At 42.3% G+C, this 17,830-nt stretch overlaps 2 protein-coding genes and 1 long non-coding RNA gene across 7 annotated transcripts in view; 2 read left to right on the top strand and 1 right to left on the bottom strand.

Annotated features, from left to right (window-relative positions):
- Positions 1 to 2,516, top strand: part of Ift56 (intraflagellar transport 56) — a 44,891-nt gene extending 42,375 nt beyond the window's left edge. The window contains exon 18 of the mRNA XM_021164800.3: positions 48 to 2,516. Coding sequence (XP_021020459.1) covers positions 48 to 159 — 112 coding nt within the window. The 3' untranslated portion in view covers positions 160 to 2,516. The remainder of the gene's footprint in view (positions 1 to 47) is intronic.
- Positions 2,268 to 8,740, bottom strand: LOC115031332 (uncharacterized). 2 transcript variants are annotated; one of them, XR_003836958.2, is made up of 5 exons: positions 7,799 to 8,740; positions 4,828 to 4,930; positions 4,372 to 4,419; positions 3,621 to 3,776; positions 2,268 to 2,330 (listed from the first exon to the last, which is right to left on the bottom strand). It is a non-coding gene; the product is annotated as an uncharacterized LOC115031332 (long non-coding RNA). The 2 variants fall into 2 exon arrangements; XR_003836957.2 differs by having other exon boundaries at positions 3,621 to 3,722.
- Positions 8,741 to 8,875: 135 nt separating this feature from the next.
- Positions 8,876 to 17,830, top strand: part of Ubn2 (ubinuclein 2) — a 68,677-nt gene continuing 59,722 nt past the window's right edge. Inside the window, exons 1-2 of one of the 4 annotated variants that reach the window (XM_029478831.2) lie at positions 8,876 to 9,623; positions 15,844 to 15,936. In XM_029478831.2, the coding sequence (XP_029334691.1) occupies positions 9,198 to 9,623; positions 15,844 to 15,936 (519 nt within the window). In that variant the 5' untranslated portion in view covers positions 8,876 to 9,197. The remainder of the gene's footprint in view (positions 9,624 to 15,843; positions 15,937 to 17,830) is intronic. The other 3 variants (XM_029478832.2, XM_021165456.3, XM_021165455.3) reach the window with 3 other exon arrangements.

Raw genomic sequence — 17,830 nt, 5'->3', positions numbered from 1 at the left:
TTTTTCTTCTTTATTGAAAAAATGTGTTCTCTAAAACCTTTCCTCAGAGAGACCCTCCGAGAAGTGCTGCATTTACTGAGAAGCACAGGAAACACCCAAGTGGAGTATATCATCAGGATCATGAAGAAGTGGGCCAAGGAGAATAGAGTGCCCATCTAAGCAGCCAAACCCTAGGCCAGGACCAGCTTCCTCTCAAGTCAAATTGGAACTGTTTTCCTGCACTTGAATATGCAATCCGGGATCCTGCTTGATTGACATGTCCTTCCTTGCTCTTAGAGCATTAGGATGAGTGGGTGGTATGTGTGGACTTAGCCATCAGGCAGCAGGAGCTGACACCCAATGTCATCTACTGGTGAAAGTTTGTTGGCCTTCCCTGGTGCCTTTCCTCCCTAATCACCCTCAGCACTAGTCTGTAATTTACTGGCTTTAGGAATAGATACTAGTTTTGTTTTTCTTTCTCTGTTAGCATTTCAGGACATATTTTTTTTTCTTTTCTTTTTTTCTTTTCTGAGACAGGGTTTCTCTATATAGCCCTGGCTGTCCTGGAACTTGCTGGGATTAAAGGTGTGTACCACCATGCCCGGCAGGACATTTTCTCCTACCTGCAGTAACAAGTACCTTTATACTAGAGAATTGCCATCATTTGATCATATTCCATCATCTTGTACATTAGCCCATCCATGACTACATCTCTGACTCCTGGGAGAAGTCGTCCTGAGCTGTGTGATTCTGAGGATGGCCATGAGGCCCTCTACCAAACAGCAGTCAGTAGTAGATAGTTAGCTTATGAGACCACTCTGTGAGTAGCTTGTTACGTCTAGACAAGCTGAGTATGTGGTTTTAAAAAGGTGAGTGAAAGGAAAAACTTGGCATCTCTGAAGGTATGTAAGTCTCAGAGTTAGGTCTCCCTTGTATTTTAGGAAACAAAGCCAGGGCAGGGTTCTTACTATCTTCTGAATGAACAGCAATTTTGAACATAGGACTGGGAAAGTTTTCATGAAATATATATATATAATTTTTTTTTTCTGAGACAGGGTTTCTCTGTGTAGCCTTGGCTGTCATGGAACTCACTCTGTAGACTAGGCTGGCCTTGAACTCGGAGATCCGCCTGACTGCCTCCCGAGTGCTGGTATCAAAGACGTGTGCACCACTGCTCAGCATATGTACCTGTTTATATTGCATACACATGAACACATCATAGGGATTTATTGATACAAGTATAAAGCAGGTCCTTTGAAGAGACCTCCTAATGGCTAGCCTCTCCATCATATCTCAGCCTCGTGTCTCTGAGCTGTCATCACATAAACTTTTTTCTACAACAAAGTATTGTCAGGCTTCCATTCTACTTTCAGAAAACAGACATACATCTTTTTGTGTATCAGATTACCTGTTTATTTGTATGCTCTGTAATTTTCTTCTGTAGGTCTGAGGTACACAAGCTAGAACATACAGACCCATCCTCATAGAGCAGGGACTGCACAAAGGAGGAGGTGGCAGAATTTTTAGAAACACCATTAATTCTTCCTCCTGCCCAACCTCCTGCTGCAGATGGCAGATTGGAGTTCTGCGCAGAAAGGAGAGGGAAACCTGTACAGAGTAAAACAGCTGAAGCAACAGGACCAGAGGCTGAACACAGCCTTCACCTCTAGCCAGTCCCAAGGTGTTCTTCAGCTCTGTATCTCTGAGTCCTGGGAGAAGTCTTCCTGAGAAGATGGCCGGTGTGCCATCTTTTACATTAGGCTCAGATATGATTGGGCCAAAGCACAAAACACAATACTGGTCTAACAGAACTGCAGGAAACAAAGCTGCACCATTTCCTTATGCCAGAGCTTCTTGTCTTGTTCTGGTCTTCCCTCCTTTTCAGTAGCACCTGGTTCTCTTTGTCAAAGGCACTAGGTGGATCAGCTATGACTAAACCTGCTATAGTTCTGTGAATCACTCTTATGAAACTTATTTTGCTTTAAATACTTGGAAGCAAAAGAGTGGGAATGCAGATCAACTCCTGGGAGCTGTTGACGTCTTCAGTGACGCACTGTTCAGTTCCAGCTCCTTGTTCCTGAAAGACACTCATTCACAGTCATGGACTTCCCAGTGAGACTTTGTGAGTTTACTACTTAGTAGTCTCTATGACATTTTCCTTGAGAGAAGGCTGTCTGTTCCCAACAGCAGAATTTTAGATTACTGTTTAAAGTTTTTAATGTACAGGATTGAGACAGAAACATGAATGCTAGTTAAAGAGAAGCACATTCAACTCTGTTAGGAGGGATAATTGTTTCTGATTGTCTTGACAGGGCATCAAATTCGTACTGTGTTCTCTCACAGATGACAGCCTGGAAAAGAAGGGCTTGGCTGGGGAATGTGTAATTTATACAGTCTATCATATCAATGTACTATTTAAAAATAATCTGTAGTGTATACTTAAAAATGGAAAAAAACACTTTTACAACTATTTTTGTACAACAAAAGAATCACATACAACTGTACTATATTTAAATTAAAATTTATTTTTTGGTTCTTGTCATGTGTATTCATGTTTATGCAGCTGTGTTCACGTGTAGAGGTTAGAGGTCAAACTGAGTGTCTTATCTCTTTCCACCTTATATTTTATGAAACATGCCTGGAAAGTTAAGGTATCTGCATATGCTAGATACCATGACTACACATTTGCCAAATCTAGTGGAATTATATTTAAAATAAGGGGCTTAGGAGCATTTAATACAGGTTTTGTTTGTTTATTTGGTTGGTTTTTCAAGACAGGATTTCTCTGTGTAGCCCTGGCTATCTTGGCACTCAGACAGTAGACCTGGTTGGCCTCAAACTCCTCTGACTTCTGCCTTTGCCTCCTGAGTGCTGGGATTAAAGCTGAGCACCACCCCCAGGAGGCAGAATATAGTTATTTTTTTAAGCCTGATAAGATGGCACCACAGATAAAGGTTCTTGCCTCTAAAGCAGTGATTCTCAACCTTCCTAATGCTGCAACCCTTTAATACAGTTCCTCATGGTGTGGTGACCCCCAACCATTTTTTTTTTTTTTTTTTGCTGCTACTTCACAACTCTAATTTTGCTACTGCTATGAATCATAATGCAAAGATCTATGTTTTCCAATAGTCTTAGAGGACTCCTGTGAAAGGGTTGTTTGACCTCCAAAAGGGGTCAAAACTCACAGGTGGAGAAGCACTTTTGTAAAACCTGGTGGGTGACCTGAGTTCAATCCCTGGAATTCAATGTGAAGAGGGTAGGGGGAGAACTGACTCTATAAAGCTGTGCTCTGACCGGCACATGCACATGTGGCCGTACAAGTGTACATATGGAGATAAAACACACATACAACAATAATGTTGAAATAGTGAATAAAAAGGAGAAAGAACAGACTTAAGTTTCAAGAGTATGCGCTCCTGTGATGACTACTACTACTTAGGGAATAACATTAACATCGTGGATAAGATCCAAAGAAACTGAAAATTAAGGTCATTTTAACTTTACCTCATTACACAGCAATACAAAGCGTTTAAATTATCAGAAAAATATATACAAAAATGAAGCAACTAGACAATGTCAAGGAGTTTTTGAAAGATGTATAGGAGAAAGCATGACAGACGAATGCCTCTGCTCAAACTTACCTCTTGTCCAAACCTGTATATGGGCTTATGTCATCCATTAAAGCAACGAGACTGGTGGATTGGATCACAAAGTAAAATCCAAGGCTGGGCTGCTTCCTCTTACTGAGAACAAAGTAATTCGTGATCATTAAAGTGAGAAGACGAGTGGCAGTGCAACTGGGAAAATGCAAATAGAGAGAGAGCAGGTGCCATAATCAAACAAGGTTGGATTCAGGTCAAAGTCATTAAGCAGGCCACAGAGACACACTTGGAATGCAGAGGCTCTGTTTCCTGATGAACACAATGGTTATGAACATGCAACAAAGGAAAGGCACCAATATTCGAAAAGCAAAAATGATGAGAGATAATGGCAAGTTGTGAAAGGTGAAATGGAAATGTAAGTAAAGCTGCAGTCATCTACACATTATTGGCAATAAGCAAAAGCTTCATATGTCAAAGAATATACCTCCCTTCAAGGACCCACAGGCTGTTCAGTAAAATCCACAAAGAAAATACATCCCTTCCCATGGACAGATTGCTCCCCGTTCCAAACATTTCACAATTGATTAACCCAATTGATTCAAACACTATTTTAAAATGATTAATATATTTAATTTGTGTGTCTATGGGCACATGTGTTCCATGGCAAGTGTGTGAAGATTGGAGAACAAGTTGGGGCACTGGTTTTGTTCTTCTCCCACGTGGGTCTTAGGGATAAAACCCAGGTCCTCAGGCTTGACTGCAATCACTTTTACCAGGTAAGCTAACTCACCTGCCCAGCACCGGAGCTTTAAATGATGTATTATCCCCATTTTACAACCTGAGAGAAACAGACACAAAACAAGTGCTTAAGTACTCCGTGGTAAGGTCCTAGAGTGTGTGATAGTAAGCAGCAGAGGAAGAGTTAGACCCAGGCAGCCTAGTCTCACTCTGTAGTTTCAACCTCAAGGCCCAAGACCTCCTTCAGTAAACTCAAAAGACTGTGTGTGCATGTGTGTGTGTGGGGGGGGCGGTTTGCTTGTTTCTGGGTTTTAAAGACAGTTTCTCTGTGTACCCGTGGCTGCCTGGAACTCACTCTGTAGACCAGGCTGGCTCCAACTCAGAAATCCACCTGCTTCTGCCTCCCAAGTGCTGGAATTAAAGGCGTGTGCCACTACCCAGCTCAGTGTATTTTTAATCACGATGTTATAAAGCAGAAGTTAATACCCAAACCAAACTAGGTACTTACTGTGCCTTCGAAACAGTTTCTTCTGTGTTATGCCAGGAATCTAACCCTGGAGTTCTGGCAAGCTTCGAAACATCCTGCCACAAAACAGCCAACCCAGATACCTCTAAAATGTTTTAAAGAAATATATACATAAATAAAATCAGAGACAGAAAAAAAAATAACAAATACCAAGATTAAAACTTTCCTTTAACTTTTAAGTAAAAGAGTCTATATCTAGATTTGTATTAAAGCTCAGGACAAGGTCTTGAATCCTTACACACACACACACACACACACACACACACAAAAAAAAAAAAACAATGAAAATGAGTGACATTGGGCTCTTGAGAAATTGTAAAAAATTTATTGAAATAAGCATAAGGCTGCCACAAGAAATACTAATCAACTTGGAAATTAATTAATTTATAAATAGAAGCTATATGGTGGTGCCTGCCTAGAATCCTGGCAGTCAGAAGTTGGAGGTTTGAAACCAGTATAGACTTTACAGATGTTTTCTTATAAAAAAAAACCCAAAACAAACAGAAAAATGATACTTACAAATATGTGAAGGAGCTGGTTTTGAAAATGAATTTCAAAATAAATAAATAGAAGTTAAACCAGTAAAAGAAAAAAATCCTGTATATCTCACCAATCAAGTTGGATAAAAGCAAAAATGTACAGACTTTTATAGCTCTTTGGGCTGTTTAGATGGCTCTGTGGGTAAAAGTACTTGCCATCAAGACTGAGGACTTGAATTCCATCCCCAGGACCACACTGTAAGAACCCATTCCTGCCAATCGTACTCTGATTTCTATTACCCTGTCCCCACACCTACATAAAATGTAGTAAAATATAGCTTTGATAAACTCAAAGGACTGGGAGCACTGGTTAAAGCATATGTTCTTTTGACAAAATCATATGTGTATGGTTTTTTTTTTTTTTTTTTTTTTTTTTTCGAGACAGGGTTTCTCTGTATAGCCCTGGCTGTCCTGGAACTCACTTTGTAGACCAGGCTGGCCTCAAACTCAGAAATCCGCCTGCCTCTGCCTCCCGAGTGCTGGGATTAAAGGCGTGTGCCACCACGCCCGGCTCATATGTGTATGTTAGTGATATTATTCAAGATACTATAAATTTCGCTCAAAGAGGACTTATTATAAAAAGGAATAGAAACCAGGTGTAGTGACACATGCCTAGATACAGGGTTTTTCTGTGTACCCCTGGCTGTTCTGGAACTCACTTTGTAGATCAAGCTGGCATTAAACTCACAAGAGATCTGCCTGCCTCTGCCTCTTAAGCACTGGGATCAAAAATGTGTGTAGTTATACCCAGTGGTACTCGCCTTTAATCCCAGCACTGGGGAGGCATAGGCAAGCAGATCTCTGTGCTTTCGAAGCCAACCTGGTCTATAGAGCTAGTTCCAGGTCATCCAAGGGTACATAGTAAGAGCCTGTCTTAAAAAGCAAAGCAAAATAAAATAAAAACTTTATTCAGCACTGATACAATAAATATGGTAATATGCTTTTAGACAAGCTAAACAAAAACTTATGGTAATGTCACAATCTGAACTGTTGCTACAGAGCATTTACAATGAAAAAGTATAGAACAGCTTTATGCTAGATATGTGTAGCAAACCAGTCTTATATATTACTGTGTAGGAAAATAGGTTAGAAACTAGAAATTAGCATTTAAGCAATCCTAGGCCAACCAGATCATTCATTAGGTAAAGGCACTTGCTATGTAAGGCTGGCCACCTGGAAGGAGAGAACAGACTCCACCAAGCTGTCCTTTGACCGCCATCATTTTCACTCTATGCTACATTGTATTAGTATGGTAGATTAAATTTCATGGGTGTATGTGTGTGTGTATACACTGGATTACAGGAAAGAAACTACTTTTTTCTTGTTTTGTTTGTTCCAGACAGTGTCTCACACTACATTGCTCTGGCTGTCCTGGAACTCACCCTGTAGACCAGGGTAGACTCGATTTCAGAGATCCACCTGCCTCTGCCTCTTAAGTGCTTATTTGAGTAGCTTACACCACGGTTAGAACCTACTTCTCTCTGTGGATTGATGTTCAAAGTATTTTCAAGGCACCCAGAATTAGATAATTGTATGAGAGGTTACCTACAGAAGAGCTTGACTCAAGGACAGACAGACTGCAATTTCTGGGATAAATTGCAGAAACTGAACACAGGTATAACCCTCAGTCAACTGGAGATGGGATAGAGATACATCAGAAAGTGTACCAGAAGCCGGGCGTAGTGGTGCACGCCTTTAATCCCAGCACTCGGGAGGCAGAGGCAGGCGGATTTCTGAGTTCAAGGCCAGCCTGGTCCATAAAGTGAGTTCCAGGACAGCCAGGGCTACACAGAGAAACCCTGTCTCAAAAAACTAAAGAAAAAAAAAAAAAAAAGGAAAAAAAGAAAGTGTTCCAAAAACTTTAATTGCCCATTGTAAGATGGCAGAAACAGAGCCTGTGGGCAGAAAGGTCACTTCAATCCAAAAATAGGAGACCCAAACAAAACCAGGAGCAGTGGAAGGAATGTTGGGGGTAAAATATAATGTCAAGGAAATATTGCAGCATTTTAAGGAAGAAATTCATCATCTTCCTTTTTTTTTTTTTCTTGTTGCTGCTGCCAGTTTTGTTTTTTGTTTTGTTTTTTTTTCCAGACAGGGTCTCACTATGTAGGTCTGGCTGGCTTAGAAGTCACTAAATAGACCAGGCTGGCCTTGAACTCATAGAGATCTGCCTGGCTCCAGAGAGCCACCACTTCCATGGTGAGATGGCTCAGTGGGTAAGAGCACCCGACTGCTCTTCCAAAGGTCCAGAGTTCAAATCCCAGCAACCACATGGTGGCTCACAACCATCCGTAACGAGATCTGGCGACCTCTTCTGGAGTGTCTGAAGACAGCTACAGTGTACTTACATATAATCAATAAATAAATCTTTTAAAAAAATTATATATATATATATATATGAAGTGCTAGCTGACCTGCAGTTGTCTATGTGGACCATGTTGAAATGTAACAGCCTGTATCTTCCTGACACTAAAGGGTTACATCTCTACACCTGGCTTAGAGCTAGCAGAATCTTTTGGGTTGAACATTCCATCACCATTTGGTACACCTTTGGAAAGGAATAGAAGAGCAAATATTAAAAACGTCACAGGGGTTGAACATTCCATCACCGTTTGGTACACCTTTGGAAAAGAATAGAAGAGCAAATATTAAAAACGTCTGTGATGTCTCTTTGACTCAGCTCTTCAACATCTAATATAATTGATGCAATTAACAAGCTTGGGTTTCCATGAGGATGCGGCAAGGGAGCCTTTCAATTCACTTTCTACTGAATAGATGAAAAGGGCTAGTAATTCTCCTCCGTTAAAATCTGAATTCCAGTTCGTTTCCCACGATGCTCCAACGAAGCTTAAGCAACGCTCCTTCCCACTCAAAGATGAGCCGTGAATTTTCTTCCCCCGGGAGCATGTCCCCTAAAATAACACCAAAGGCTGCCAAGACGTTCAAGTCTTCAAGAACTGTTCCTTTGCCAGTTCAATTTCCCAACTGAGGCGCGTCACTGAACGTCTCACCGCCCGCCATGCGCAAAGCGGCTAGGAAGAGGTGTGGGAGGCAGCGGTGTGGGAGGCAGCGTGGCGCTTTCGGGAGGGGTCTGGGGAAGAGTCTAGTTTTCGCTTTTCTACCCTGGACACCTCAGGTGACGGGACAACAGACCGGCGGGCCGGGCACCGGGCCGCGAGTCCCTCACCCCTGCCCTGGGTCCGCCTGGAATTCTCAGCTGACAACCCTGCTCTCCGGCGCCGAGAGCCAGAGGCCAACGTCGGGCGGGACCCGGCGCCATGACTGTGTCGGTCCCAGGCACATCGCGACGCTCACCCTAAGGGATCCGCGAGCGTGCCTCGGTTTCCGGGCGAGAGGAGGAAATCACTCCGGGAACCCCAAACCCCTCCTTTGAAAGCAAAGCGTAGAGAGCGTCTCCGTTGCCACGGAGACAGGCCTGTCTGTGACGTCACTTCCGCCGAGCTGTCTGGCCTCCAGACTGTTGAGAGGAAAAGGGGAAAACTGAGCAACAGCCACGACTGTGGACGCGAGCGTCTCGAGTGTGCGCATGCGCCCGCTCAGCGGCCTGCTTCTATTTATGTGGGGGATCCAACATGGCGGCTGCGGCGACCCTGGCGATGGCGGTGGAGCCCATCAGAACGTAGTAGCGGGGACGGGGACCCGGTCCGCATTCACGGTGGCGTCCGCGGGGACAGCTGAGGGTGCTGGAGGGAAGAAAAGTGACGGAGAGCAGAAGGAGAGGCGGGCAGGCGCGCCGTGCGGCGTCGAGGCGAGAGCCGGCTCGAGTGAGCGCCGAGGGCCAGAACAGTGGGGATGGCGGAGCCGCGCAGAGTCGCGTTCATTAGCCTGTCACCGGTGAGGCGACGCGAGGCCGACTTCGCGGGCGCCGAGCGCGAGCCCCCCCGACTGGAGCCGCAGCCGTACCGCGAGCCGGCCCGGGCAGAGCCGGCCCCCCGCGCTGACGCGCAGCCCCCGGCGCGCGACAAGCCGCTCCCCCAGCGCGAGGTCAGCCGCGCCGAGCCGCCCATGGCGCTGCAGCGCGAGCCCCCGCGGCCCGAGCCGCCGCCGCCGCCGCTGCCCCTGCAGACTCCCCCTCCGCGGGAGTCGGCTTCCCGGGCGGAGCCGCCGCCGCGACCGCCGAAGGAGACGGTTCGCCTGGAGCTGGTGCTCAAGGACCCCACGGACGAAAGCTGCGTGGAGTTCAGCTACCCGGAGCTGCTGCTGTGCGGAGAACAACGGGTACAGAGGGTCCCTCCCTCCCGGCCGCCCCACAGCCCGGGCGCCTCCGGACCCGCCGCCTGCCCGGGCTGCTCTGCACTTCGCTCGCCCCGGGGGTGGGGTGGCGGGGGCCGGGCAGCTAGACGGGGCGGGAGCTGCGCGGCTCGGCCCTCCTGGGTGGCCGATGCTGCCCCCACCACACCGCGCCGAGCTGGTTTTCCTGTGCACCTTTCGAAACCTCAGCTTTTTCCTCCTTTTCCTTTCTGTTCCCCACACCAAATCCCGAGGCCCTGTGAGCCGTGCGGCTAGCTTCTTGTGGCACTTCCATCTGTCGTTCCTGTAGAAGGGAAGCGAAAAAAAAAAAAAAAAAAAAACCTTGGGGGACACGCCCCCCGGTCTGAAGCGGAGAGATTGTGTGACCCCTTCTCGGCTCATCCTCATCCTTCCTCAACCCAGCTGTACCGTGCGCCAGGGCTGCTGAGATGGGCTCCTGGCCGGGTGGTTTATTTTCCTTGATTGAAGGGGATTTAAGAGAAATTAAACATTTTCAGAAACTAATGATTCCACGTTAGGAATGAAAAAGTGGATTCGTAATGTGGTTGCACTTGTGTTGGTAAATATTGTTAGCTTTGTGTGTGTGTGTTGTTTGTGCACATTGTCTTTGAATGGAAAGGTCTCCTGTCTTACCCGGTGGCTGCCCAGTCATATTATTTGAGTGGCTCTCATTAGTTCGAATTGGGAGCATTTTGTCCGTTGTGGATTTCTGGAGAATGACGGAAAAAAAAAAAAAAAACATTCGCTTTGAATTTATAAAAAAAAAAAAAAAACTTAGGAAAAGACATCGGTATGCTTTTGAGGGAACCGGTGAACAATGGGATTAGGACAGCGGTTTGTCGGTGATTGTAATTTTTATTGTTGTGGGTTGGTGGTCTTTAGGAAGAAGAGATGGGAGAGAGAGAGAGAGAGAGAGAGAGAGAGAGAGATAGATAGATAGAGGCAGCAGATAGACATTGCTCTCTTGTTTAGCGACTATGCTCTTTATTAGGCCGGGCTTTCTAATGGACTCCAGAATGCATTAGTTCCTTTCAACTATCTTTGTTTTGCAGTGGATTACTCTTTAGTCAAAAGTCTCACATTGAATAATATCATTAGTCTGTGTTCATTTTGCGCCAGTTAATCCTTTGATGGCTATTAACAAGTATGGTGTGGCCATCATTACTAAATGTTTTCAGAGAAATCGAATTGTTAGGGGTAGAGACCATTTTGGTCACTTCCACATAATACTTTGTCCTGTAAACTCAATTCACTCATAACCCGTTCTGTTTTTATAATATAAATGCCTCTTTTTTGTCTATTAAATTGGAACATTTTCCAAAAAAAAAAAAAAATCCTTGCTTTGCTAATATTAAGTGTACAATTTTTACAATTTGTGTAAGTTGCAGATGCAAAACATTTTGTAGATGGGCATGCTAGTCTGTCACCTCGGCACTCTGGAGGCTGGAGTGGAAGAATGGAGAGAGTTCAGGGCCACATAGTGAGAACCTGCCTCAAAAAACCAAAACAAAACAAAAAATAGGGTGACAAAATGGCTCAGCAGGTAAAGGCACTTGCTACCAAGCCTAAAGACCTGAGTTCCATAACCAGTATCCACATGGTGGAAGGAGAGAACCATCTTCTACAAGTTGTACACACACACACACACACACACACACAAAGTATAGTAAAACAGCAAGACAAAAGCCATTTTTAAGTAAAAATACATAATGCTAGTTAGTGTTTTGTCATTGTGCAAATATATAGGAAGTGCCTACACTAACCCAGATGTTTTGTTTTGAAACAGGATTTGTGTAGCACCAGCTCTCCTAGAATTCACTTTGTAGACCAGGTCTCCAACTCAGATCTCTCTGCCTCTGCCTCCTGAGCACTGGAGTCAAAGGTGTGCACCCTCCTGCCAGGCTAACCTAGGTGTTTTAATCTGTTTTTAGCTATATCATACTTCTATTTAACCTGCTATATAGGCTCTGTGGAATTTACCATTGTGTGTGTGATCTTTCCTTTACCTTTAAAGCAATGTTTGGTATATGGCTATACTTTTATATTCTATGGGACATAGGAATTGGGTTTAATTTTTATGTTTGCTTCATAGATATTATCAATTTAGGGATTTATTGGTCCAATTTTTTCATTATATATTCAACCATATATCTTTTCTTTGTAATTCCACAAAAGAATTTATTGTTTTTCATTGTGGTCTACTTTTGTAGGAAAAGTTAACACATTTTCCTATGATTAGTCCTGTTTAACATATTTATTATTTAAGAATGTGTAAATTACACTTCTGTAAGTGGATTGTGATAGTTCCATAAAGAGAGCCTAGGAGAGTGACGAACTAGAGAATGTCTGGAAAGTGGTGATCCCAAAATGTCTCCTCTGGGAAGTCTGTTCTTTTTTCCAATGCTAAGAATGAAGCCAAGGGTCTTGAACATCCCAGGCCAGGGATATGCTGTATCATTTGACATGACTCCAAGTACACCATCCTTTGTTTTTGAGACAAGATAATTTTAAGTTGGTAAGGTGCCATGAACTTATTTTGTAGCCCGTATTGGCCTTGAATTCACAATCTTGTTGTTTCATGTTGCTGAGTAGCTGGGATTATAGTCCTGTACCACCAAGACTGGCTGAGATTAGTTTATTTTTAGAGTTATAACTTTTCCAAAGTAAGTTTAATTTTGAGTTACTATAATTAAATAGTGTACCATATAGTAGGATAAGTCAAATTAGAAAAAAAAGTCAATTTTTAAATAGCTGTATGTCAGTGAACAAGATTTGTCAACTGACAGTTGGTAGCTGTGGACTGTTTGGAACAGTAGAACAGTATGTGTATGTACCATCTGCACTGGGGTACATTTAAATAAACCCCCTTTCTACCTGCTGAATGAAGTGTGCAGTCCCAACTAGCAGGTAGACAGTTGGAATTCTTTTGTATTTATGAGGAAAAGTATATTTTGGCTAACTCTTTTTTTGGTTTTTTCGAGACAGGGTTTCTCTTTATAGCTCTGGCTGTCCTGGAGCTCACTTTGTAGACCAGGCTGGCCTCGAACTCAGAAATCCGCCTGCCTCTGCCTCCCGAGTGCTGGGATTAAAGGCGTGCGCCACCACGCCTGGCTCCAATTTATATTTTGGCTAACTCTTAACAAGCAAGATCACCTTGCAGGTTAGGTCAGCCCTTTGATTTGTTTTTTCTTTGTGGTATTCATGCCATAACTGTGGTTCAGGTGGTGCCTGAGATCTTGGGATCCCCCTGCCCTGAAAGATCAGTGTGCTCACCATTGCAGTAGTGCGTTATGAAGTATGTTTTGGACATAGCAAATACGCAATCAGGTAACCTGAGTACCCATTTGAGAACAAAATGAATGAAATGTTTCCTGTAAGAGAAAAACCATGATAATAGAGGTGATATCTGCACTGTTCCAGAACTCTGTTATTCCATTGTGTCTGTTGGATAAGACCTGTAAAGGATTTGCCCCGGCTACTAGGATCAAAGGACAGAATCGTCACATTGATACCACACAAGCTGATAATTGCAATTGTTTCACCTGGGTGGGGGAGATTCTTGAGTTTTTATTGGGAAAAGAGATGGTTCTTTGTAGGTGTTTGTTGCTTTGAAGGAAGGTCTCACTGTGTAGCCCAGATTGGCCTCTAATTTCTGTCAGACTTCATCCCTCAACCTCCTGAGTGCTAGGGTTGCTAACATTCTTAACTGTAAAGGAGACGTGAGTCTGTTTTAATTTTATAGAGTATATGTAAACAAGAGGTAGATTTTGTTGCCTGTATTAAGTACAGAAAATCTTTTAGAACAGGCTGGGCATGGTGATACTCTTTGTATCAGGGTACTAAGGCAGGATTGTGACTTTGAGGCCAGCCTAGATTGTGTAGTGAAATCTTGTCTTGAAAAAACATTTAGAATGACATTTTAAGATGATTCAAAGTTAAAGAAAAATATAAATCTTTGTGCATACTATGAGTCAGGCTGTGTTGGAGGTAAAGCTCAGTGGTAGAGCTTTGTTGGAGTAGACTACCATGTGAAAGGCTCTGGGTTCAGTAAGTCCCCATCAGAATAAGGACCTAGTGTTTGTGTTTGGACTCCCAGTGATGGGAGAGAACATGCTGACTGCTTCAGTCAGTTCCACGAGCTTCAGATGACTGGCTATGCCCTATTGGTGCTTACTTTCCCTACCAGTCTTATTTGCTAGTTTGTTTCCCATTGAATTGTTTTATGTTTTGTATTCATAATGCCAATTAGGATTAGAAAGTATAAATATTTATTATTACATTTAAAATTTGATTCTAAAATCAACTCCTTAAAAATCTTAAGAAGTTCTTTTTATTCTGATGTGCTGGGAAAGATGACCTTCATCCTGCCTTCATCCTATCCATGTTTCCCTGCCATGTTTTGGGCTGATTTTGTGTGTCAGTCTTTATATTTAGGATGAAGTGCCTTAGTTCCAAATTCAGGATTTTATCCTGGTTGTAATACACTTTCATTTTTAATTATTTAAAGCCGCTACATCAGTTTGAAAAAATTAACCCTTTAAAACATTTCCTTTGAGATGGTTTTGGTTGCGTACACGTTTAATCCCAGCATTAGAGGAGAGAACCAGAAGGACCTCTGAGTTGGAGGCCATCCTGGTGTATGTAGTAAGTTAGGTCATCCAAGACTACATAAAGACCCTGTGCCAGAAAACAAATCAGGCAAACAACCAAATTGGATTTACTTTCAAAGTAAATTTTTAAAAATTAGGTAAAAATAGTATTTTTTAAAAAGTAGCTCTTGGCTTTTTTTTTTCTTTTTTTTTTTTTTTTTTTTTGGTTTTTTGAGACAGGGAAGTATGTATATAAAAACACATCTGGCCGGGCGGTGGTGGCGCACGCCTTTAATCCCAGCACTCGGGAGGCAGAGGCAGGCGGATTTCTGAGTTCGAGGCCAGCCTGGTCTACAAAGTGAGTTCCAGGACAGCCAGAGCTATACAGAGAAGCCCTGTTTTGAAAAACAAAAAACCAAAAACCAAAAGCCAAAACCAAAAACAAAACCCAACAACAAAAAACCACATCTGCTAAAAATACATAGGACTTTGTAAGACTGGCAACCTGAGCTCAATCCCCACAGTCCACAGGAAGATGCAGGGTAAGAGCCAACCTGACAAAGTTGCCCTTTGGCCTCATCCCCACCATGCAGCAGACAGGAATATTTTAATTTTTAAAAATAGTGCAGTCAGGAAAGGATACAAGGTTATCTGTTTTAGCAAATGGATGGTGACTTGCTCATTGTGTGTGTGTGTGTTTTAAACTGTATTTTAGAATAGTGTGTCATTCTACACTGTTAGAAGGAAGCCATGATGAGCTATTGCACTTTTTAACTTTGTGTATTCCTTGAATTGATATCCATTGATAGGAGATAGATGATACAGAAATTATTGATTCTTTTTTTTTTTTTTTTTTTTTGGTTTTTCGAGACAGGGTTTCCCTGTGTAGCCCTGGCTGTCCTGGAACTCACTTTGTAGACCAGGCTGGCCTCGAACTCAGAAATCCGCCTGCCTCTGCCTCCCGAGTGCTGGGACTAAAGGCGTGCGCCACCACGCCCGGCGAAATTATTGATTCTTAGTCTCAGCAGAAAGCCAGGATAGCTGCAGATACTTTAGAAATAACTTATAAGCAAATGATGAATTCTGATTCTATAATTGAATACCTTTTTAGGGATATTAAATGGCTGAATTAGTCTTTTTTTAGGGATAATATCAAAATAAAATGTATGTTTTCATATTTACCTAATGTTAGTATTGGGGAGAAATTGCTTTATTTGGAATGGGATCATTTTGCAAGTGGAGTCAATTTAGATTGTTAACTTCTTAACCATCAAAAAACTGTAGAGTGTGTGTAAGTCTGTTAGCTGAATATACTTTCCTACTGTGTACCATCATTTAAATGAATAGTTTTTAATGCTTTTGACCTATTTGTTTATATTAGGAAAAACTGACTCATTGAAATTTAAAGATATATTCAAGTCTGGAAAATAATAAAATGGATGTAGTTATGAAATATACAATACTGAGAACATCTACTTGATATACTATTAAATGTATATTTAGTCATCCTGAACTGTAGTTGACATATGATTAATACATGGCAGTGTAGTTGAACTAGGACTAATACTTGTGTTTCTTTCCCATTTCCTTTGAATCAGAAGAAACTTGTTCATACAGAAGATCCATTTACTGATGAGCATAAGGAGAGGCAAGAAGTGGAAATGTTGGCTAAGAAGTTTGAAATGAAATATGTGAGTACAATAATGTTCACCTAGGTAATTTTACCCTCTTGGCCTGTTTTCTTTGTGCAGCTAGTTGGGAGGGCCTATAAATAGCAACTGCTTACTTATCTTGATCTCACAAATTGAAGCTGAATGAATGGTTTTGACAGCCAGACAGTTTTACAGGTTTGTCCTGACTGTATTAGTAGGCTGCATTCATTACAGTCCGTTTTTCTAGAATCTAAACAGTTTACTTAACAAATCTTACACTAAAAAACTGTAAGATAAGTAATATTTACTATATTTATAGGTGAAGAGAATGAGGTTCTAAGTGATGGTCCATGGTCACACAAGCTCAAGAATAGGCAACACATCCAGCTGCGTGTAGCTCTAACCCTGTCTCCCCACCACTGTTGTGGAGAACTGTTCTTTTAGTACAGCAGTTTACCAGCCTGCCTTCCTTTAAGAGAGTGGTACTTTAAGAGAAGTGCTTTAGACTGTATAAGCCCCGTGGAATCAGTATGAAACTTCTTTATGTCACGTTTACCTTAAATATTCTTGTCTGTCCTATATTCCATGCAACAATGTATTAATTCTTTTTGTTTGTTTGTTTGTTTTTCGAGACAGGGTTTCTATGTATAGTCCTGGCTGTTCTGGAACTCACTTTGTAGACCAGGCTGGCCTCGAACTCAGAAATCCGCCTACCTCTGCCTCCCAAGTGCCGGGATTAAAGGCGTGCGCCACCACGCCCGGCAGTATATTAATTCTTCTGTTAATATAAATATATTATAAAAGTATAATAAAATTTTTCATATACCATTTCCTCCAATTTTAAAAATATCTAATAGACCGTAGAAAGCTCTACTCTTATGTCTTGTTTATTCTATGGCTTTAACTACTGTTGTGAGTTGAGAAATGAGGCTGCACTTATGATTCCTCTGTGAGCATTAAAAGTGCTTCACAGGGGCTGTGAGATGGCTCAGTGGGTAAGAGCACCCGACTGCTCTTCCGAAGGTCCAGAGTTCAAGTCCCAGCAACCACATGGTGGCTCACAACCATCCACAACGAGATCTGGCGCCCTCCAGTGTCTGAAGACAGCTACAGTGTACTTACATATAAAAAAAAAAAAAAAAAAGTGCTTCACAGAGATTGGATATCAGTATTCACTGGCTTTGCCATTCCTGTTATTCTCAGAGTGTACCTCGAATTAGAATTGACACTTGTTGGCTCCTGCATGAGAGAAATATCAGAATACAGTGGAATTTGAGTCAGGTTGTATGCCAACCTATTGTGCCCCTTTGGGTGGAGTTGTTTTGCTCTTTAAGACCCAGCTTTCATATCTATAAATAGAGTTGTTCTTTTTTTTTTTTTAAGTGTCCTTCTGGGTATATATTCTATGGATCTTCACTAAAACAGATGAACTAGTAGGTGCTCTAAAAGAAAAGATATCCAAAAATTCATACCAATTTGTAGTGAGGTCTTTTTTGCTTGTCCCTGTTGTTTTAAGACAGTCTCACTGTCTTATAGCTGAGAGTGCCCTGGAAGTCATGATCTTCTTGTCTCTGTCTCCTTAATAAGGTTTCAGATGTTGATGCCCAACATCCCAGGTTCTGGCTATGTTTTAAGATAGTGTCTAGGTGGTGTATGTCAGAACAGGTAACAACATTCATTCTAATGGATTTGAACTTGGTCTCTTAGTTTGGTGTAAGACACAGTATAACTTATGATGCCCAAAAGATTACTCTTGGTGATTTCTCTCCCTTTGGTACCACATGTGTCTTGTTAACTCCCATTTCTACTCCCATTTCTGGGTATAAATTCAGTAGTCTCTGTGAAGGTATCCGGCACAGTGCCTACCTAGTGCCTCACATGGGACTCAGTTAACTTTGATTCTGAGCAACTCCTTGCTAAGCATTTACTACCA

This window comes from Mus caroli, unplaced genomic scaffold (assembly GCF_978045245.1).
Source record: "Mus caroli unplaced genomic scaffold, Mus_caroli_1 scaffold_7, whole genome shotgun sequence".
NCBI lineage: Eukaryota > Metazoa > Chordata > Mammalia > Rodentia > Muridae > Mus > Mus caroli.
Note: the sequence above shows the minus strand (reverse complement) of the source record. Positions and strands in the feature narration are given on the sequence as shown.